This window comes from Euwallacea fornicatus, chromosome 8, assembly GCF_040115645.1.
Source record: "Euwallacea fornicatus isolate EFF26 chromosome 8, ASM4011564v1, whole genome shotgun sequence".
Lineage (NCBI taxonomy): Eukaryota > Metazoa > Arthropoda > Insecta > Coleoptera > Curculionidae > Euwallacea > Euwallacea fornicatus.
This window is the reverse complement of record NC_089548.1, coordinates 3,823,778-3,846,888: the sequence shown is the minus strand read 5'-3', so window position 1 is coordinate 3,846,888 and position 23,111 is coordinate 3,823,778. Positions and strand designations below refer to the sequence as shown.

At 35.3% G+C, this 23,111-nt stretch overlaps 2 protein-coding genes across 8 annotated transcripts in view; one reads left to right on the top strand and one right to left on the bottom strand.

Moving 5' to 3' along the window:
* Positions 1 to 1,414: 1,414 nt before the first annotated feature.
* mbt (serine/threonine-protein kinase PAK mbt) lies at positions 1,415 to 23,009 on the top strand. 4 transcript variants are annotated; one of them, XR_010732327.1, is made up of 4 exons: positions 1,415 to 2,580; positions 2,978 to 3,895; positions 20,347 to 20,625; positions 21,818 to 23,009. XR_010732327.1 is itself a non-coding variant. In XM_066284749.1 (3 exons), exons 1-2 carry the CDS (start codon positions 1,708 to 1,710, stop codon positions 3,848 to 3,850), a joined length of 1,746 nt encoding a protein of 581 aa, XP_066140846.1. In that variant the 5' UTR covers positions 1,415 to 1,707; the 3' UTR covers positions 3,851 to 3,895; positions 20,347 to 20,859. The 4 variants fall into 4 exon arrangements, 2 of the variants coding, with proteins under 2 accessions (XP_066140846.1, XP_066140847.1); XR_010732328.1 differs by lacking the exon at positions 21,818 to 23,009 and having other exon boundaries at positions 20,347 to 20,391; positions 20,447 to 20,859; XM_066284749.1 differs by lacking the exon at positions 21,818 to 23,009 and having other exon boundaries at positions 20,347 to 20,859.
* LOC136340560 (serine/threonine-protein kinase SIK2-like) overlaps positions 8,630 to 23,111 on the bottom strand; it is a 28,026-nt gene continuing 13,544 nt past the window's right edge. For 2 of the 4 annotated variants that reach the window (XM_066284740.1, XM_066284743.1), the window contains 9 exons: positions 19,288 to 19,351; positions 17,844 to 17,959; positions 17,255 to 17,425; positions 16,094 to 16,217; positions 15,830 to 16,032; positions 15,569 to 15,728; positions 15,067 to 15,475; positions 13,476 to 14,544; positions 8,630 to 10,213 (listed from right to left, as the gene is read on the bottom strand). In XM_066284740.1, coding sequence (XP_066140837.1) covers positions 10,100 to 10,213; positions 13,476 to 14,544; positions 15,067 to 15,475; positions 15,569 to 15,728; positions 15,830 to 16,032; positions 16,094 to 16,217; positions 17,255 to 17,425; positions 17,844 to 17,959; positions 19,288 to 19,351 — 2,430 coding nt within the window. In that variant the 3' untranslated portion in view covers positions 8,630 to 10,099. Of the gene's footprint in view, positions 11,277 to 11,409; positions 13,175 to 13,475; positions 14,545 to 15,066; positions 15,476 to 15,568; positions 15,729 to 15,829; positions 16,033 to 16,093; positions 16,218 to 17,254; positions 17,426 to 17,843; positions 17,960 to 19,287; positions 19,352 to 23,111 lie in introns of those variants that run through there. The other 2 variants (XM_066284742.1, XM_066284741.1) reach the window with 2 other exon arrangements.

Below are 23,111 nucleotides of genomic sequence, written 5' to 3'. Positions count from 1 at the left end.
AGTAATAATGATGATTGTCGAATTATTATTCATAGCATTTTTACAAAATTAGCCATAATTATTGTTGAACATTGTGTGAGCATTTAGAAGCAAAATTTCCAACGGAATTGATGAAGTTGGAGATTTTAATAAGGACAGCACTTACTACTTACACATTATTTGTTCTCAATAATGGAAATGTACTTAACAAGCTCGCAAACTTAAAAGTAACCTCGGGAAGGACTTAATAAAAATAAGTTATTTGCACGTTGCGCTCCATGGCGCAAATTAAACCTACCAACACTCAATATATGAGGCTTATAAGTTAGTACTTCACTACATTTTTAATTGATACCATCAATCAACAGCATCCTTTGCTTCGTTATTGGTATTTTTTATTGCACTTTACTTATTTTTATGCCATAAATTTTTTGTAGCAGTTCTAGTTAAGGTTTCTACTTTATAAGAGAGTATTGACAGATACCTACTGAAATTGTATGTAGCTGGAAGATCTCCATGACCCGCAGACGAAATGGCTTTCGCAATTCTGTACTCGATTTTCGGATCGCTGTATATTTCATCCCTAATCAGATTTCGAGAAAGTGAAAAACTGATTGTGGTCGAGTTTGTGTTACAAAAAATATTTTCAGCCGAGCTGCCAATAGCTTTCAAAAAAAGTGAAACACAAACTTTATTTTCCCATTTTTCGAAATTCTCCCAAAAAAAAAGTTTTTTTAAAATTGTGTCTAAAAGTTATTGACAAGACGATATTTTGGGGATTTTGAAATCCTGATGCAGAACACCGCACTGTCTTGCCTAAGAAACGAAATTATAACTTAAATGCAAAGTGCTAAGAGGACTCAAATCTATAACAGTGTCTATTTAATAAACTTTAAAAATTGACGAGTGAAAAAATACTGTTTAGAAATGTTGATTGCCGAGTTAAAAATCGCAAATTCAAAATTTCAATCTGACAACTACTGACACTATTGCGAAGCGCAGTCTCAATGTCATTGACACACTGGCTGGCAACTGGTTAAACCGTGAACTCTGTATTGAAAATTACAACAAAACGTGCGACATTACAGTTACCTCTCTTCAGCCGCCATTTTGCGAAGGACTCATTTTCTCGTAATCCTTTAGAAGCAAGTGGTTGTACTATCAAATTATTGATGCCCGTTCGATTAAACAATCAAATTATTTAAAGCTCATTGAAGGCTGTAAAAAGCTTTAAATTATAAGTCTATGTTTACAAAATTTTTACGGTAACATGACATGAACAATCGTTATGTATATAAATATGTTATAAAAAGGGAAGTAATCATGGTAGGGTCGATTCAAATATATCCGAATGGACTGTAGTATTCTTATGACGTCATCTAGTCATACAGGATACATTTGCTATTTTCCTCGCAATGTAAGTCAGAAATGTCACTAACTTCACAATTTTTTTGACCTCGTTGTGACCTCGCCTTTTACAGAATTATTTACATTTTTTAAAGAAAGTATTGTTTATTAATTTAATATTCTCACAGTTTTCATTTCAATGAGAATTTCTGTGTTCAGCAACGAACAGAATTCGACCCGTATGAACTTGGTTTGTCGACAGTGGGCAGGTGTCAAGACTAGCCCAAGACATGGTTATGTTGGGGAATGTTTGGTGTTGACCTTCTTTAAAACATCCTAACGGGTCAGTTTATCATTAGAAAACGGAAATTCATTGAAACGATGTTTTCTAAGAAAAAGAAGAAACCTCAAATCTCGTCTCCTATAAATTTTGAACACCGAGTACACACAGGGTTCGACAAACAAGAGGGTAAATATGTGGGCCTTCCATTGCAGTGGGCCTCAATAGTAGGCAACAATCAGATATTGAAGTCCACGAACCGCCCCCTTCCATTGGTAGATCCATCAGAGATAACTCCCACAGAAATATTAGATCTGAAAACTATAGTGAGAGGAGATCATAAGTCAGAGAATCGATTAAGCATTACCCAGAATCAAAAGGCTCCAGTTAATGGACTTATGCTACCCAAAACTTCCAATGTTGCTAGATCAAATTCCTTAAGATCTTCAAGTCCTCCAAGATTAAGAAGAGAACATAGAAATAATGCAAATGTCCCCCCTTCAGTTCCAGAAGAACAGATATTGCAGTATCCCTCCATGCGAAGAGATCCCAGTATTGGAAAGCCTCAAGTCAGAGAAGGATCACCATCAGAACATTCATTGAATAGCCATGATCCACATGCTTATGCAAATCAACATATTCTTAATGGAAATAATGCAGAACATGTTACTCCAGCTACCAATGTCGGTTTTCCAATGTCTGTGAGGAATTCTGTTCACATGCAAATATCACCCGTGGGTTCAGTAGCATCCACAGTTCCCTCCTTACCACATTCAACGTTAGGCAGTCATACTTCATTGCATCCACATCAACAGTTATCAGGGCAGCATGCCAGTGCACAGACACATACCAGGCCAGATTTAAATCAAAATGTTAAGAATGGAAATATTGCTTCACATGGTCATCCAGGACATCCTTCTACATCAAGTGGTGCGTCTTCTAGACATCATGAACAAAGATTAACACATGAACAGGTAAGTCTTTTTTGAGTTTAGGCTTAACACTATCTTCTAACGATAATCTGTTATATGTATATATATAATAGCTAATTATCTTAAAAAAGTAACTTATCTAATCTGCTTTGCAGATATTCTGTTGATTGCAATTGATTATTACAGACTTAAAATAAACCAAAGAAATGAATAAATTCTGCAAAAATCATTAACAAATGTATAGATCATACTTAAAACGTTTTATGGTATCTTTCATATTGAACAGGATTATTATGTTAGACTTCCATACAGTGTTTTACATTCCCTTGTTAAAAGTCTGTACTGACGTTGTCAGTCTATACAGATAGATTTTCTTTAATTTTCATTATCGCATGACTTTTTCGTATCTTTTGTGAGAAAGTTTTTTTTTTCTGATTAGTTCCGGGCAGCTCTACAAATGGTGGTCTCCTCAAAAGACCCTCTGGAAAACCTGGAACGATTCGTCAAAATCGGAGAAGGCTCCACTGGCACTGTTTGCATAGCCCATGATCGAAACACCGGACGACAGGTGGCAGTCAAAAAAATGGACCTTCGAAAACAACAACGCAGAGAACTTCTCTTCAATGAAGTCGTCATAATGCGGGACTACCACCATCCAAACATTGTAGAAATGTTTGACAGCTATTTAGTGAACGATGAACTTTGGGTCGTAATGGAGTTCTTAGAAGGTGGAGCCTTGACAGATATAGTGACCCATTCACGAATGGATGAAGAACAGATAGCAACGGTTTGCAAGCAATGCCTGAAAGCTTTAGCATACCTACATTCCCAAGGAGTGATCCATCGAGACATTAAATCTGATTCCATCTTGCTTTCCTTGGATGGACGAGTGAAGTTGTCAGACTTTGGTTTTTGTGCTCAAGTATCCCAAGAACTTCCCAAACGAAAATCTCTTGTGGGTACCCCTTATTGGATGTCTCCAGAAGTAATTTCAAGGCTGCCATACGGACCTGAAGTTGACATTTGGTCGTTAGGGATAATGGTCATTGAAATGATTGATGGGGAACCTCCATTCTTCAACGAACCGCCACTTCAAGCCATGAGGAGGATTCGAGAGATGCCACCACCGAAACTAAAAAATGCCCACAAAGTGTCTCCCAGATTGCAATCGTTTTTGGATCGAATGTTAGTCAGGGACCCCGCCCAAAGAGCCAGTGCACAAGAGCTCTTGGCGCACCCATTTTTGAGGCAGGCTGGACCACCAGCCCTACTGGTACCATTGATGAGGGGTTCTAAACATACCAACTATTAACTAGTTGGAATGGATGTATATTTTGTTTAAACAGCTTTAAGAATGGTAAGTTTTTTGAGTTTATCTACTTATTGAAGTTACATTCTAATTATTCTATCTCTTTCTTTTGTTGTGTAGAAAGGAAGGTTGTTGATAGTGTTGTTGTATACGGTACATTCCAGATTAAGTACTGATATTACTATTTTTACACCCTTTTACACAGAGAGTTTATTGTAGTAGACGGTGAACGATTTCTAAGGTGAAAGAAAACTGCCTTTTTTGGCATGTATAAAAAAATTAAACAATAGATAACGATGAATCTATAACTAAAAGCTAAAATTTTGATTAAGTTTTTTAACATTATTACGATAGTTCTTTCAATATGGACTTGAAAATTGACCATTTTATATTGATCTTGGTATTTCGTGTCGTCGCTATGATAAATCAGATCGTGTGTTTTTTATGTCTCGCTGCCGTCTATGGGCTCAAAACTTTTAATAAGCAACTTTTTTACACATAAACATATTCTTGTCTCATTTTTATCTGACATTGTTACTAAGAAAAAACGATAAAATGGGGTAATAGATATTAAACTACAAATTATAAAAATTCAACACTTATATACTTCCGTTAAAACGATTTATAATTCTGAGAAACGTTTAAGAGAAAAACAAAACCACTAAATGTAAAATGTACTTAAAGTATTTCACACTCCAGTTTATTAAAAATCCCCAGTATTTGAATTCGAGGTTTTTTTTCTCGAACACGAACTGGAATATTCAAGTAAGACGACAATACATTTTTCTTTATTTATAAAAGCAGTAGCTCTTTCGTATTTTTTAGCTGATTAGTCGTTTGACAGACGATTCAAATAGTTACAGATTCTTTTTATGAGTAAAGTGATCAATTTTCAAATGACCATACTAAGAATGTTCCTCAGAATGTTCGTAATAATAGAAGCAAATTCGAACGCAATGTTAACATATTGTATTTCTTGAATCATCGATATTTGGACAAAGTGTTGTGGGGGCCGGGAATAAATAAAAATTGTTCACGTTTTCTTGGTCTCAATTAAAAATGTAATCAGGGAAAATTAAGCGAATTTACTAGGAAATGGTTTTCTATCTTCTAAAAGTTCTCTTGGTAAGTATTTGCGATCAAAAATAAGCGTTCTTTATTTGGTCGAAATTTTACACTATTGCTAGCCACTTGACAGTACTCCGGTCTACATTAAATAGACCAGTGTAGCAGCTATTTGATTCTAAAATTGATTATTAATTTAATAGAATCACTTTGAAACTTTAATTCTATTAAATAATAATTACTTTGTAAGGTCTAGGACCTTCAAACCCCAATCAATATCTGGCTGAGTTGGCAAGTATTGTGTGTTAAAGCGTGTTAAATACACATGACATAATGATAGACCTATTTCTATTTAAATATTTTGAGAACAGTTCCCAAGACATTGAAGACAATCCGGAATATCTAGGGTGTCCCATTAAGACTGGTTATTTTAAAAATCGGAAAAGACGCAGTATTTTTCTGAAAAGTTCACATATTTTTATTGCAGTAAAGAGTATAGGCATAGGGATTATTAATAAAATCAAATTTTCGATGCCGTTTCGACATAGTGACGGCACAATTTCATCAATGCCGCGTCGAAAAAAATCACCATTCACTTATTTTTGCTTCATCCATTCTGTGAACATTGGGCCCTCTGCGTGGTCTTGAAGTATTGTGTTAACTGAATCTTGTAAACTTGCAAACGCAGATCTTGGGTCAAAATTCGCTGTAAATTGCTTCGTAAAACTCCCAATTGCTGAGAACGATGGCGAATCGAGGTGGAAGGATTCTAGTCTTTTCACTAATTGCTGCAGTGTTTTCATTAAATCAAACTGCACGATCACTGATGGATCTCTTTTGGGCTTAAACGGACCCAATCGCCTCAAATTTCTCGATTAATCGGATCACCGTACTGCGAAAAGGTGGCCGAACAAATCACGACGTGTTCGAATCGTCCCTGTGAAACTCACCATTTTGATGGTGGATTTTCATAATTTCTATGCGTTGTGCATGTGTGTAATTCTGCATAACTAAACCTCAATGTTTACACCCCACAGCTGTACGAATGACACAAGAAAAATAGTGATAAATACGAAATTACCACCGGTCTTATAATGGGATACCCTATTAACAAAAAGTGATCAAAAAATTCCGGAAAAACTCTGAACAATTCGAAATAAATGTGAAATGTGGGGTTTTATTTTTGTTATTGTTATGCCTGGAATTAATTTATATGTCAAGATATATGGCGGTGCGATATTAATTTGAATCGTTAATAGAAAGATACAAACGAAAACTTTGAACATTAACTTACCCATCATTGAGAAATTAATTTTTTCCGTACATTTTAATATTTTTTTATACAAATGTTTATTTTAGTTTTTATTTTTCTACTTTTATCCTTGATAGGCAAATAAATACATCTCAGGTCTGTTAAGTATGTTTATTAATTTACTAAGTATTTATTCAGATCTGACTCAAGGTAAATTATTGTACATATATAGAAGATAAATTTATTTACTGGGTTCAATTAAGTTTTCTTAATGTTCCGTAAGTGGTAAAATAGCCATTATTATCTCAGTGTATCAATTCGAAAAACTTTGCGCATCTTTATTTGACAGTACAAAACATTAATATTTCTTAGGGTAAATACTGGAAATAGACAGAAGTTCGCAGATGAATATTGTAATTTATAATGTGGGTTTTCATTGAACGGAAGATTTATTTTCCGAGAGAAACAGCTTAAGTTTGGGCCATTTAGCGTTTACGCAGGAGTAAGTACAACGAGTATAAAGTAACTAATAATATTATAAAATGGAAATTTTCATGAATATCTGTTTAGCGGCCATTCCGCTGGTTGCAATTGATTATTACAGATAAAGCGACCAGCGGAAGGACTTTAAGCACATTTACGTGCAAATTTTGTAATTTTATTACATACTTCATATACATTGCACCTATTCCTGCGTAAACGCTAAAACTTTCAAACCTATAATGAGTTTTTATGACTATACTCAGTGAGATCAGATTCGTATTGTAGTATTATTAGCGGTATTATTAAATTTACTACATTCAGCGTCCTCCCATTTTCACCTTATTGGGAGCTTGGAAAACTCAGAAACTCGAGCACCAGTTGGGATATAATGAGGTTTGTAGCTTAATAGGATCAAAAATCACTGAAATCGAGGATCAATTTAGGACTTACAATTTCTTCGAAGTATGTCATATGTTGTGCTTTGCAGAAATCATAAGAACAGAATATATTTTGGGAGAGATAAATTCTCTAAGTTACGTTCATTGAAGATGAAGTAGAAAGCTTCCTATTTTCAAATTCGGGGGAATTCATTATGACATTTCGAAGAACAACGAATATCTTCCAAAGAATTCAGGGTCCACAATGTTGGCCAGTGGGGCCCTTAATTTCGCTAATTCGATGACCATTTTAAATTATCCATTTTTGAGGAGAATAAATAACAATGTTGAATAAAATAGGTATGTACCTAGTGTACAGAATGTGAAAATGGGTGATGTAGCCCAAGAAAAGGCCTATTGTGGTATATTAGTTATTAAAAGCCGTCCATGTTAATGCCTTACAAGTATAGCATGTCATGTAGTTGTTTCCTGTTTTGGTGTATTTATCTAAAGCCTTATATAGGATATATTTAATCCTAAATTGTTAGACCAGGAACGATATGTATACATAATAACAGTTTGTAAATTTTTAGAAATCGAAAACAAATATTTTTGGTATTATAATTTGCTAAAATAGCAATTAGCGTTTAAATGATTAAATTTCGTTCACGAAAAACACGGAAAGACAACCTCTCCCAGGTCATGTTCCTCATGAATTTATTTGATATTTTACTACCCAGAACCATCTGAATAGTTGCCATTCTTTTTTTAACTTTTTAAAAACGATTTTTAACGTGTCCAGAAAATCCTTCCAAACTCCATCTTAGCATTTTTGTGTAACGTTTAATTGGTGTAAAGTTAACAACACAAAATTAGGGAGTAATGGAAGTCGCCATTTCATGAAGACCGCAACTATGGGAGTAAACATTGGATTCCATGATTTGTATTCGTGGTCTTTCCATCCCAATTTTCAAATTTTTAAGAAACTTCCATTGAGGCTTGTCTCACGAGAAGATTCTAACTACAAGGGCGATCATTAACATACCCACTCATTACACAAGATTATTTACATCATAGGTATTTAAGGTATATTTGCGATTTTTGACTGGGGAACTATTATCATTATTACATCATTGATATTTGTATATTACGAAGAACTTTAATAGATAATAAACATTTATTTTTACAATAAAATGGCATTCTTATATTTAGACCTTAACGCAATAGCAATAAAATGCGCCGACGTATACTTTTAAAGATAATTTTTTAGAGGGTGATTCACGGTGCAATGAACCTAAAACGAGCGTATATAGAGGATGTAAAAACAAGTCAATTTTTTATGTGAACTTTTTTCGTGCTTGTGATTGTTGAGATTTGGCCTCGGAAAAATGCGTTTAAAAAAATCGAAAAAAATCTGTATTTCAGCAATTCCTTAATATATAAGAACCGAATTTTAAGTCGAGATTTTCGAATAGAAATCTATTTTCAATATTACATCGTTGTATATTACAAAAAACTTTTAATAGCTAATAAGCAATTATTTGTGGCATATAACGTTTTTCTTATATTTGTTCCTTAACGCAGCAGTAATCAAACGCCCAGACGTATACTTTTAAACATGTTTAATATAAACAATAACAAAAATCAATATCAAACAGAATTATTATAATGTAGTTTAAAAAACGTATAAATATATTATTGCTGTCTACAAAACACACTTTTTAAAAGCACTATATGGCGCAGTAATGGCTAATTGCATACAACATTTTTTTTGTAAAATTATGTTCATTAAATTTAATGTGATATTTGACGTGAATGATATGTTGTATCTATAGATTATACGTTAGTGTAAAATACAGGATGTCCCAGTTTGAGTGTTTTCTAGCCGGGTTATCTCCAGAGCTATTAGGAATATGCAGTGATAGTATGTGCTGAGTAATTGCTATTTATTTGTGAGTTTTTCAAAATTTTAAATTCAATCCGATTGAATATAGGTTTTGTGGATATTAAGAAAGTGTGAGAAAATCCAATTAAGGCGAGCTAAAATTTAGGTCATCGAACCTACATTTTAGGTATCTTAGAAAACACGAAACTGGGACCCTCTCTGTAACGAAGATAATATCAATAAGTAGGTAGGTATCGATTTCAAAGAGAATTTGCCTATATAAATAATGATATTTGTGTTTCTAAAAACGAAAAATTTAAATAAACCATCGCTTTTTTGTCGAAAAAAAGTAAAAGGTTTCCAGTAACAGTTCCCCTAGTTAAACGATCACGTAAATCTCAACGGCCTACTTTTAACCTCATCATTTTACATAGTACTACCAAAGGTACCTACCACTACTGCCCAAAACAATTGGAGCGAGACTCACTTCTTCTTGAACATAGTACAGTAGCAGGTACTCTATTCTAAAATTTACCAATCTTCTAGATGTAACTTTACACCAGTAACTTGTGATTATCATTTCCATTTATGCGTACTTATACAAGGTATCAAATCGAAAATGCTTATTAACCCTGTATTAGGGATAATATCTACTCGCTTTCTACAGTTCAAATTGATATTACTATACTAATACAGCACATAATATAGGTCGGTAGGTACTCCAAAAGATGGCTTCTTTCTGCTTTCAAATAGCTTCACATCTACCCTAAAATTAAATCCTCTTAAATCGCTAGTTTCTCTAGTCTAGTTCGATTTTTCCTGTTTTTCCATCGTCCTTGGAATGTCATTGATTTTTACTTCGAATTGACTTAAGTATAACAATCTTTAATGCATCACTTAAACGTGACAAAAGTGATAAGCGACGCTGCGTGCTTAACGTTTATCTGAACAAGAATTTTACTCGTTGACGTTATTTTTTTGCTTTTGTAACGACCCTGATATCATATAAATCACGCTTAAGTCCTGTTTATTTCCCTCAAAAGGAACATTATGTTAAATCTACAGCTACAATTTATTGTCATTGCTACATTGTGGATAGGATCAAATACATTACCTTACCAATATGAACTGATACAAGTATAATTGGTTAATACTAATCAGATAAATACTAGATCGCAACAAGCAGCCCGTTACATGGACTCCATTTGTTCAGTCAGCTCCAAAATTGGGCTCTCCCGTAAGGGTAGTAATGGTGGCCACACGTTTCCTTGTAAATTCGTTGGAGTTGGTAAACTAGCAGGACCCTATGAAATATTCAGGAATAAAACAACTTTTTCGATTAAGATAATGAGTTGAGCTCGAACTGAGGGCGACAAATAACCTCAGAAGTCTGCGTCAAATGTTATTGTTGTTAATTTTGTTGAAACAGAAATAAATAAGTAAAATGGCCGACGTATTATCGCACTCTGCACGAGCCGAGAACACCAGAAACAAGTTAAATGACATTTTCGATTATGTTCAAAGTCTATTCAAATCGCGTGCGGCACATATCCCTACGGTGAAGTCATTGAATCACAAATGATTTTCATTGCGATAGAAACTGTTCAACAAAACTGTTTCAGAACGCGCACGAAAATTCGTCCTAAACAAGCCCATCATGCATCCTTCATCTGACGATATATACAATGTGTCCAAGATGGGGATGTCCAAGCCTATATCTATTACCGAAAACGATCCCTCAATGTTCCCGGAGTTACAAGAATCCACGTAGGCTCGATTGATTTTCATGAGAGCACTTACTCATCTTACGTTTTCTCTTCGTGCGCGAAAAGAAAGTTTGTTAACATTGTAACTCGCGTATAAAAAAGCTTTTTTAGACATAACCCCCAGGGCCTTCATTGTAAAGAGGGAAAAAAGTGTAAGAGGGGGCGATGCTCCAGGTCCATAAAGAACCGGCGGCCGATGTGGTCGAATTCGACGACGTTATAGACGTGATCCGGTGATGAAAATAAATGATTCTTTCCTAAACTAGTTGCGAGCTTTCGGGATGTGATGCTGGGCAAATGCAATTTTAAAGTATCACTTTACCGCACGTGTGCATGCAAAGATTTTACCACACGCTTCTTAATTGAACTTAAAAGAGACTAAAGCTTATAGAGGTGCGCTCGTATGGAAAATATTGCACCTAACACGTGCGAGAAGGCCTTTACCGCCACTTTCCGTTAGGTAAATGACTATTACATCATTTTTACACATTCAGTGTACTTCACAGATTTAAAGTAAGTATAATCATTCTGAAATATCGTTGCTGGGGATGACGGATGCATGAGAATGGTATTATTCGTCGTGGGGACAATAAGGTTCAATCTGGAATAAATAATAAATGTCACTAATCAACTGCTCTTCTCAACAATCTACGAGTGCATATGTTGAAGTTATGAAGTAGCCTTTGATGATTACTAATAAGTCACACAAATGCAAAAGCAAGAAAACAAAAATAGTCTTGAAAACAATCTATATATTTATGGCAAGTTACACAGTGCATTAAAATAGCTAGTGTGGCCTAGTTAAATGCGACAATAACATTAATTTTAAGTGAGTGATATGAAGTAGTTAACTAAATACGAGCAAACCTAAGTTACGTTATTATAACTACATATTACGAGGGAGACTAGTATGAATAATACTTTTTTGCATACAACTACTAGTTGAAGTGATATACGGTTTTGTTACATGTTTATTCTCAGTTTTTCGAAGACAAAAATAATTTTGAGGTAAATACCAAAATTGCATTTCTGTCGTACATTAAACATCCCAAGTGTCTCTCAAGAAACTGAGCCTCAATTCCATCAGTGCACGCAAAACCTTAACTATTATTACTGCTAAAATCATCACGTGGATAGTATTGTATACTCTGAACCAGTAAATATTATCTATAGAAAAATTGAGGCAGTACCGTAAACCTACAAGTCCCCTTTTTTCCAATAGTGCCGAAGGTGCTGGTAAAATAAGTATTAGGTAATAATATGTAGATAGTTGAAAAATAAAAAAATTATCCGAAGGTTGAGAATATCTCAGTTACGTAAAGCTATACGTGACGTCTCTATTTTTGTGAAAAAATTAGAAACCGTTGAAACGAACCCTCTTTGGCTTAAATAACTTTTTAAGTGAAAATGAAATAAAAATACATTTAATTGTGATGGTACAATGCGGCATTAACTGTTTGAATTTAATGAGGATATAAACATATAGGTTGGTTTCTTCAAACACTTGACATGTAGGAACCGGTTGAAATTTGGAAAATCTTGTAGGTTCGGCTATCTTGGAGAGAGCAATAGTGCATAAAACATCCTGTACTTATATTAATAACCGCCTGCCCTGGTAACGTTTAGAAGATCAAGTATACACTTTTTTATATTTTTTTATTACTTCAGATAAAAATAACATAATTCATGAAAGAACGTTTCATGGATCGTGCTATTCTCTATAACACGAAGAAATTTCACCAACACGAATCTGTATGCTTTGTTTTTATTTCCATTATTTTGTTAGTTTTATATCTACAGGAAGAAGTGATATAAAATTATTAAAAACTTAGGTATTAAGTATTACATTGAACATACACATAAATTTTGTTAAATCACCCTGATGAAAATGCGTTTTGACGAGAGATCGTTCGGTAATAAGTTGGCAAGAAGTAAATTTTTTGAGTTGTTCTACATCGAAATCTTTTAGCCCAAAAAGAAAAATTCATAAATCTGTACCTATACACAGGGTGACCCAGGAGTAAGTGATTATAATATACATATATATATATATATATATATATATATATATATAATTATTATATAATAACTGTTCATATCATAGCAAGAAAAGTTTTTTCCTTATTGCAGTTTTCAGATAGTAATATAGGAACATTTGTGTTACAGAATCTCTTTTCAGCTTTTATAACTTTTGGATGCTTAAAATATCAAAATTTAAACTCACAGAACAGTATCTACAAGTTTTGTAGCTTATAGAGGTTCCTTCTAACCATTCTATGACGATAGAAGTGACAGTCTCTTTGCAAAATTTTGACATTTTAAATCTTCCTCTCCTTTCTTGCCACACGAGTCACGATACTATTAGAATAATAGTTTAGATTCTCCGCTAAGCATAATTTTTGATAGATTTAGCAAAGCATGAAAGAAAACCACTTTCGAACGATTCATTTTTTAATTTGAAAATGGATCTTGTTTCCCTAGGTCACCCTCTACATATTTCTGAAATAAAAAAAAACAACCTATTGAACGTAAATTAAAGAATAGAAGAGAAATGTATTTATAGAGGATTTGTAAAGAACCGATAAGAGAAAAGTCCTTTATCAGAACATAGCAAATTACAACAGTGGGAATGATAGATCGCAATATATCAAAAAATCCATCATTTACTATCCTTCATCTTAGCAAAACTCATCTAATAAAGAATCTATCAACAAGCAATAGCTAAGATATGCTTATAAAACTAAGCACACGCAACAAAATCAAAAAAGGCAGCAGTGCAACACTACAATCGTTGAAGTACCTGATTCCAAGGAGGCGTGGTCTTCTGCCAAGTAGAGGTCTTCGTGGTGGACTCAGTAATCTGGCAGGAAGTTTGCATATTGCTGGACAATGAACTCCATGTCTCAGTTGACCCCTCTACCAAAGATTGAAACGCCAGCAGATCTTTGCTTTCAGTATCGGACAAAGGCAACGGTGGGAGAGGTGGCAAAACCGGTTGTTGCTGAGCAATTTTATAGCTGGCTTGCCTTAGCATGTATCTTCTGCTTAAATTCGTGGTATCCAGAGTGTTGTTGGCACACTGCTTTTGTAATATCTGACGTTTCTGCTGCAGCAAGCGTTGTTGCATGGCTGTTTGCAGCTGAACTGGTTCCACGCAAGAACTAGAGTAGCTGAAGTTATCGGGCAAACTGATTTTCTTAGTTCCCCGAGGCTGCATGTATTGATTGTGCTGTTTCTGCCTCAACGACACATCTTCCGGTGGTTCTCTGGCTTGATACTGACTCTGCAACCTCATAGCCTCCCTCTGTACCAACCCCATATCCAGGACTCCTTTCGCTTTGAAACTTTCATTTAATTTCTGAGAATTGAAAGCTAAACTCGCTCCCGGTTGGTCGGCTACTTGCTGGGCTACTAAACCATCACTAGCACGTCTGCCTTCTCGGAAATCTACCGGAGATCTGGTCAGGTTTCGAGTGGTTTTGAAACTGGACATGTGGACTAAAGGATTGTGTTTGTGAAGTACTGACCGAGGGATTGGAGAGTATTTACTGTTATTACATAAGGCGTTTGCGTTAGATAGAGTGGGTTCGGGTATTTTGTCGGTTGAAGTACAGCTTGGCAGGCTGCTGGCTAGCTCGCTGGATTCCGATAAAGGGTATTCTAGACTTTCGAAGTTGCTATCGCAACTTAGGTTTTGGCTAAGGCTTTTGGATGTATTGAAATTATTCACTACACCGCTCGATGAACTTGAAGACGCGTAGCTGAGGCGAGTGCCTCCGGAATGGGGAATCTGTTCTTCCAAGTCAGTTTCCACTCCTTCATCTGTTGAACTCGAGTATTGCATATGGATTTCGCTCGTTTTAAAGCCACTGCAACAAAAGAAGTGTGACATTAGATCTTCATACGAATAATCATACTGTTCGATAAAAACACTTTTATATGCCTAGGTATTTCAAAATCCTCCTTGCTAAACCGATACAGCTGAGTGAGGCGATAGATTTGATTTATTTTTTAAGGGCTATTCCTCCACGGCATCCCGAGAGATCGATACATGGGAGAATTTTCATCAACTTACCGTTAAAACTGTTTTGAACAAATCTGGCATTAATAGTAATTTACTGGCGTCACCGGATATCTACTTCATTTCTCATAGAGACTCATTTATTTAAAGAATAAAACCAAAAATCTGAACACATACGATGACCGAAACGACAATCATTCATTCTCGAACGTGAAAATGTTCTTTTGTTTTTCATGATTTTGATAGTTGTTAAGGCATCTAGTGCCAGATTGTTAATATCCTCTCCTCTGCGAGATCAGACCATTAAAAACACATGAAAAATGTTGAATTTTGTTTAACTCAACATCTATTCGCTTTACCTCATGCTTACCTTTTATTGAACCTGTCGAGACTGCCCTTCACTTCAGGACTATCAAACGGTTGCATACTCAACATCAAAGGGTAATGGTTGATGCTCCCTTTTGCATACTCCTTGAATCTGGAACTCTCGGTTGAACTAGAAGGAATCGCCGACATCTGCAAGGTTGACATCAACCTGGTCGCTTCCGAGCACATGCTGAAAGTCGTCGTCGAGGCAGCCTGATTCAAAATCTTCAAGGCATCTTCACTATTGGTCGCTGCTAAAAGCTTGGCAGCATCTATTCCATGTACGGGTGAAGAATTCACTGGTCTACTCGAAGATGTGACTGAACCCATGCTGATTTTACTGTTGCTGGCTGTTGGGGCAATGGTAGAGTGCTGTAGGAGTCGTCGACAATCTTCCGTGGTGCTTGCTCGGCCTGTTTACATCAACAAGAATTAATAACCTGCGTGTGTCTGAAACGACGAGATTTATAAAAATTTCAAGGTTGCCGTTATGCGAGTTAAAATACCTATTTTCCTCATTGCTTGTTCTGCAACGTTAGAAGGCCGTCTTCTTTGGACTTCTCTCACTCCAGTTTGACTTTCGCCCCCCACAAGTTGGCTGCGGAGCTTGTCCAGAAGGAGAAAGTAGATTGCTGCGTGGTGATCATAACAACCTAGGCGAATTGACTATAAAGGAAAAAAAATCATTATATACATCTGCAGGAACCCGCGCCAGAAGATCGTTAATTTGATGCCTATCAGCGTCGCTAACATATCGATCGACTCACCTCCCTAGTTTTTGAGCTATCAATTCCTAAACTCTGCATCAGTCTCAGAATTTGCTCGTTAGGATGGGTGTTCGATGTGGGAATGGTGGGCGGAAAGGCGGGCAGGACGCCCATTTGAATCCATCGATGTTTTTTAATTTGTTGTATCGTAAACCGCTTGTTGGGTTCCAACACCAACATTTTTCTTATTAGCGATTCGCAGTCTAATGAAACAAATCAATTGCGTTTGCGGCTTGCGAATACATAAATTATACGGTTAATCACCTTGGCTCATAAAATAAGGTATCCTAAATCGACCTGACAATACCCGATCCCTAAGGGCCTGAAGGGAACAGCCATCGAAGGGCAGAGCTCCGCAAACTAAGACGTAGAGTACTACTCCCAGACTCTGCAAATATTTTTATACTTTAATCAACGTTCAAGTTATTATTAGATCTAAGCCACAGATTTGCTGCATTTGAGAGAACCGAATTTAGAATAAAACGAAAAGGAAACTCGTCTAGTCACCGACCCCTCGTCGTTAAGATTAAAATAGAATCCTCAGCAGGATAAGAAAAGCAAATTTTTGTCTATCTACTGGTTTATTTTGGGAAAGTTTCATAAAATAAAAATCTTGCAATAAATATTTAAACAATTTCCATTGTACTGACATAAATAATTGTAATAGTTATTTACGTAATAAGCCCATAATGTAAGGTTTCTCTGGACCAATCAGTTTACTCGTTTGAAGTTAGTAGAGGTTTTATGTCTTCAGGAGTTCTGAGCGTTCTCCGATTAAATTTGCCAAAGGGAACATACATATCCACGATTTTAGAAGTGTCCCTGCACTAATCCAGTATATAAGATAAGTAAATTTTTTTTCCCATAATTTCATATCAGTGTAATTTACAACTGTAACTACTCGAGGTGGTAATAGGAAAAATGTTTATTTTCAGTCGTGAATCATAGAGAAAACACTATTATCTTTCTGTAAACCCATTATCATGCTTATAGCTATAGGAAAAGAAGGAAGAATTGAAGAGAATCGATTCGATAGGCCTTTAGTGACTCTTTAGGAACCCTACTGAATTTGATTCCCTGCACATTTCATGGTTAATAACTTAGTAAGTAGGTTATTATCTTCGTCTGTTAATAACATATTACCCATGTCAATCAGTGGTGCTTTAAATAGATCCTACAAAATTCTCAGCCATAAATGAGCTCTAATTTGATATGTATTCAAAATTTTCCATTCAATTTACATGTAAGCGGTTGAAAGGGAATATCTGGATTAGGAAAACTGTATAAACATATTCTGAGGCGGCCTTCACTATAGCGTCAATCGTTATTGGGCAATCAATCACTTTACACACAATTTTACAAGGTACCGAAGTAAGTTGATAACCCTGAACTGCATATTGGCCAAATAAATAATAAGTAACTTACCCAAATATCGATCTCGGGTCCGACGTACTTCTTGCCCTCGAAAACTTCAGGGGCGGCGTAGGGGGGAGACCCGCACCAAGTCGAGAGCTGCCCTCCCGGGGTGTAATAATTCGAAAAGCCAAAATCAGCTATTTTAATATTGTTATTGGAATCTAGTAAAAGATTTTCAGCCTGCAATAGGAAAATCAATCGTAGAGTGGTAATACAATAATTAATGATCAAAAAGGCTGTTCTAATGCAATTTTGATTAAGTATCGTTTGACTGAGAAATCGATTATATGGGAGTATCAGGACTGTTTATCGTAATCCTTATGCTGATTTTAATGAGGAATTAGGACAAGTTTGAGTACACATCATTATGAAAAAATGGAAAAACGTAATTGAAATGTCACTCGAGGTTGAGGATTTTTATCGAGTTGTTGCGCAAATAGTAATCACGTAGATCAAGTGGTTGTTCTTATCAAGAATCAGTAATGCGTCAGTGCATACGGCTTAACGTCAAAAGCTGTGTTGGTGAAATTCCATTTTAAAAATAAAAGTTTCCCGGATCGCACTTGCGATGTCATTCAACGGTCAAGTACTAACTCACCTTTAAGTCTCGATGTACTATGTTACGATTATGGCAGTATTCAACAGCTAACAAAATTTGCCAAAACTTAATCCTAGCCTGTTCCTCGCTCATTCTTCCATACCTTGCTATGTAATCTGCAAGCAAAAACCTGGATAAATTATTTTTGCCAGTTACGAGTAAATAAGGAACAATCGTGCAACAGAGCCGACGAGAAATCTCACTTATTTTCAGCGTCCCGACGCGACGCGTCGATTTATCAAAATCTTGGCCAGTTCTGACGTCAGAACTATATCCAAGGTCCTTGTATTTAAGCATTATCAAAAAGGGTCAAAATTTTCCTGGATGCGTATTTATACAAAAAAAAAATGTAATAATGCAGCCAATGATACATCAACCACTTTATGCCATTTAAACTCGTCCCATTTTCGTATATTCGGATCACATGGTTCGTGATAGATTGCTGAAAAATCACGCCTCGCAATTTAACCTTTACGTATTCGGGGCTGTAACCTCATTCAGGGGTTGAAAGCCCTCAACGGCGATGTTACTTGTTAATAGCGAACAACGTTTCGTCACGTACGTAAATTTTATCTTGCAAATCAGATTTGGAGATATAAAAACTGCGATATGCACTTTCCCATATTGAAACTAGGCCCGTGAATTAAAGAACGATAAAATGCAATTTTTCTGAACTTCGGTGCCATTCTTAACCCTTAAGCGCCAATAGATCGAAGTTATGCCAACTATGGGAATATTTTATTTCGTGGTTCCCATGGAAATTCTAACTCTTTGGTTGAAATCATTTGGACATTTATTTTACGGCCCTTGGGGCGAAGAGACCGAAGCCCCGGTTATTTTGTCAGGTGTCTATACGGCGTGTCTTATAATTAACGGTATAGAACTGAATCTTAAACTCATAAAACAAAAATATTAAAATTGGACATCCACATCCAAATGTTGATTAGCGAAATACAGGTTGGCATAGTGCAAAACACTTTTCGATTTTCTTAAATATTTCGAGAAATCAAATTTCATTTCAATCGAATGAGCAATTCAATTTCATTCGATCCTCCAGGATCAAATGAAACATTCGAGGTATTCTTGGCATGGCAAATATTAATTTATTTAAAATTGATATAAAATGCCTATAGCCCTTGTGGCGAACATTTTCCCATGTTTAAAAGCTGCTAATTACTTAACCCGGTAGATTATTTAGTTTAATAGATAAATTGTTCAATTATTTCGCTCAGACGAATCGTTTATATATTTAAACAAAAGTAAAAAGAGTATAATTACACAAATATTGGATCGTTTCCTTGCTGGAAACTTTCGCGGTATCATATACCGAGGCATGCTGACTTTTGCAACCGCGCCAAGCAATGGAACTTTATGGAAAAATGCACGATGATGAACTTTTTGGTTGTCCTTAAGATGCGTGCACTAGTCCTAAGAATTTACTCACCAAAAATTTCGCCCTGACTTGCATACTCCGATACTAAGTAAATCATATTCTTGGTTTCCATAACCTGAAACAAAGATTACAACTTCAATGTGTAGATTTATTCTTCAAAATGGACTGCACACGAAATAGCTAATGCAATAATCGAAGACTTATAAAAAGCAAAAATTATACGATCAAAAATAGTTAGACATGTGCATCTTCTGTGTTATCGAATTGAATGGACGAGATTTAAACGGGGTTTATGAATTATGAGAGAATTTCAAATAAATTTCTTACAAATCGATTCGACCAGCGACGATAAATCCTGACACTTTTGAGGAAAATGTTTTTAATAACAGAGTTGTTCAAAAACGTCTTTCCCACAAGTAGTTGTGAAAACTGTATATAAGCAGGAATTCAGCACTTAAAGCAATGAGTTTTCACTGTATCCATTGCCCGTACTATTTTTTTCCACTGTATTGTTATATCCGTGAACACCTTTTATATATATATTCATTTCCTATATACTTTTAGTCTCTACATTTTCATTAATCTTATTTTCTCAGTACTTTGATTCTATACGGAGATGTGACAGTGAAATTTTTTTTGATCAATTAACATCCCCAAAAATGTATTCTCACCCTTACATGCTCTTATACAGTGTATCTTCCCTACTGGCGCTTTGTGTGTTTTCTAATCTTGGAGTTTTCTTCAAATTGTTAGTATGTTCGTCATACGAGAGTGGTAGTACACGAATGTGAGGATAGAGCAATGGAAAACTTGCATTAAGTGTTCTGATATAGGATGAAAGTCTTCCCACTTTTCGCACCCATGTGTGAATAAAACGTTTTGACACAGTCTGCCCTTTCGCTTGATCATAAACATTTTTAGTTGCAAATCCAACTCTCTCCAGTTGCGAAATTGTAGTTGTGCGTTAAAATGATCATTATCCGATGGAGCATTAATGTTAGGTGCACATTGATCTCTCCGTCAGACCCCTTTACCGCCACAAAAACGCTTCTGCTGTTGTCTTCTAGAATAATTTGCCCGTTCTGAACCTTTGCTTTTTTTTTGTTTTAGATTTAAGTCCAGCTTTTGGGAAAAATTAGTCCAATGTTGAATCCTGTAAGTATTTCCAGAAATGTACGCGCCCAAACAGCCTTAAATAAATATCTTTGAGGTACCAATAATAACCGATTCATTAAAAAAAATAATAATAAGAAGCATCCGATGACGTCCCTTAATGAAATCGAGCTGCGTGGGGCGGCAACACTGGAAATGGCCGAAGCCGCTAAATCCGTTGCCAGGAGACGCTATGACGTAATCGGCGTCATTGGCGTCACGACGATCAAGTTGAAGGTAACATTTACGAGCGGCTCTAATTGAAACTTTACTTAGGAATCAGTAAACTGTTTATATGCCAATTTCCTTCATATGCTGCGTGCATAATATTGTTGCAATACCATCCACGATTGATCGCTGTATGTGTGTCTGAAGTGTAGCCAGGCAGGCGATACATATATGTAAATAATGCTACAACTAAGCTAAATAATTACTTTTCAAGACAGATTATACAACTTACTTCTACACTGCCGACAGTTATAGTTTTTATTAATTTAGGATTTCTGGCAATGAGTAGCAGCAATAAAACTGTCTCCACCGGGGTAATATGGAGTTAATAAAATATTTATGAAGGATTATTTGGCACATAATACGAGGTGTAGAACATTTAGAACGATTTAGATTTACTATTTTGATTCTCGACCATATTCACAGACAACGTAAAAACCTTACGAAAATACACTTTGGAAGCGGATTATATTTCTAAAATTGAGAATTCTAGTCTCTTCTCGTTAAGGAACAAAAGTGATTTCCTTGAATTTGTAAGTTTTCTCTAACAGAAAAAGTGTGAGCTTAGCAGCTGCGAACTTGATTGGATCGTGTCTGGATTCGGTTTGAGCCAGAAGAATTACCAACAAATTGGCAATAATGCCGAAACTGATAAAATTAATGTTTAGTCCGAAAACTTTGCATTGTGCCCACGTGAATTTATAACAATTTTGTAAGGCATAATTTTTTGTTAAAACGACGGAAACTTACAAAAAATCTACACCGCAAATTTTATTAGACTACACGGGTTTACCCAGGCAAATGCACTTTACTTGTTAGTTTTTCTTGGTTTTGGCTTTATTTTCCTTAAGAGCTTTGTATCATTATAATTGGATTAATGACTTAATTACGTATGTTAACAGAAAGTTACATGGTTGAACCATTTAACTTGGATTTTTTCAACATTTTCCAACACTGTTTTACCCTTCCGAAACTATATAGAATCCTATGCCTGAGATTAGACTGTTGAATTTCGGAACCTCCCTGGAAACTAAGGCAAAATAATTCAATAAATTATTGAAGCAAGAAGAGAAACAAAACAGTTCTCGCATGATTTTCTGAAAAGAAATCTGCCCAATCTCATCAAATTTCTGTCGCAAAAATCTATAAGGGATCTATAGTGGGCGTGAATCGAGGAAATCTTGCAGCAATTGCCAGAAAGGCTGAAATTCGACGGAAATCTTGGAATTAACCCTAAAGATTGAGCATTCATTGACATTCAATGGCAATTATTTTGAGAAGTACCTTTTAAGACAGCCCAAAGGAGAAGTGGGATAGATGATTTCGAAAAATTTATTAAGAAGAGCGTTTCGGTAACCAAAAGAGCAGGCCGTTTTGAGAATGACTCATTCCAGTTATGGGTTCACTCTCAGATTTACTGAGGAGTGACGAAGGCTAAAAAGATGAATAACCCTCTGGTGAAGCTGATAACTTTTTAAATAATAAGAAGTAAAAAGTTAAATATTAAATGTTGAAGATGCCGAGACAATCGTTCGCATTGCTATGAAACGTGTCTATTCTACAATGAGTGACCTATTGCAGCTAAATCCGAGGGAAAGGAAATACTCCCATTTCTAACGCCTTTGATGTTGAGCCGCAGATGCAAAAAATACTTTTTTTAATTCTACCGAAAAGAGAATTTCTAAAATTAAAGAATAGCTGTAAAAAGATATATTCTCTAAGAAGCTTAGAGATCCGGGATGGAAGTTTTATGGGAAGACATATTTTTTGGGAGGGATTCCAAGATGGATATTGGTGTTAAATAAAAAATCATTGTTCTAAGTTATAAACTTTGTATTTTAACGTAAAAAAATTAATAAAAACTGCTTTAGCGAAATTACGCAATTCCCTAGAAAAAAACTGTCCAAAGGAGTATTTGGGGTGTAAGTAGCAAGGCACTCACGAACCCATCAACAGTTTATTTCATTTAAAATTGTAACAAGGTGAAAATTAAATAAAAAATAATTTAAAATAATAATATTACTTTCAATAGAAGGCGATACATTATTTCCAAATGTAGTGCTATGAGACAAACGAAATACAAATTAATAATAATAATCAAAACACGAAAGAGGGATGCTACGTAATTAAAACTATAGTAAATATATAAAATTTGGGATTGAAATTATTTTAATCAAAACATCATTTAATTATATTCTTTGTTGAGTTTTGAATACGTATCAAAAAGATGTGTTAATGATATTTCCCTATTATAGATGCCAATTGTGATTTTGGGTTCTTTCTCGTTAGAATTTAGCATAATAGACACCGCTGAAATTGGTTTTAAACTTTTTAATGAACCTTAATGAAGGCCATCTCTGAAACTAGTTTGATTTAATCGAACAACAAAAAAGAGTTGTTACACTATTAAACTCTTCATAAAGACACCCTGTAGGTTCGGATTTGTTCAGCACGTGAAATCTGAGAAATTCAAACCAATTACCAAGAATGACGTT

Coding starts and splice junctions, on each gene's coding strand:
- mbt (XM_066284749.1), top strand. CDS start 1,708: ATGTTTTCTAAGAAAAAGAAGAAACCTCAAATCTCGTCTCCTATAAAT. Junction 2,581..2,977: donor AAAGATTAACACATGAACAG/GTAAGTCTTTTT, acceptor TTTTCTGATTAG/TTCCGGGCAGCTCTACAAAT.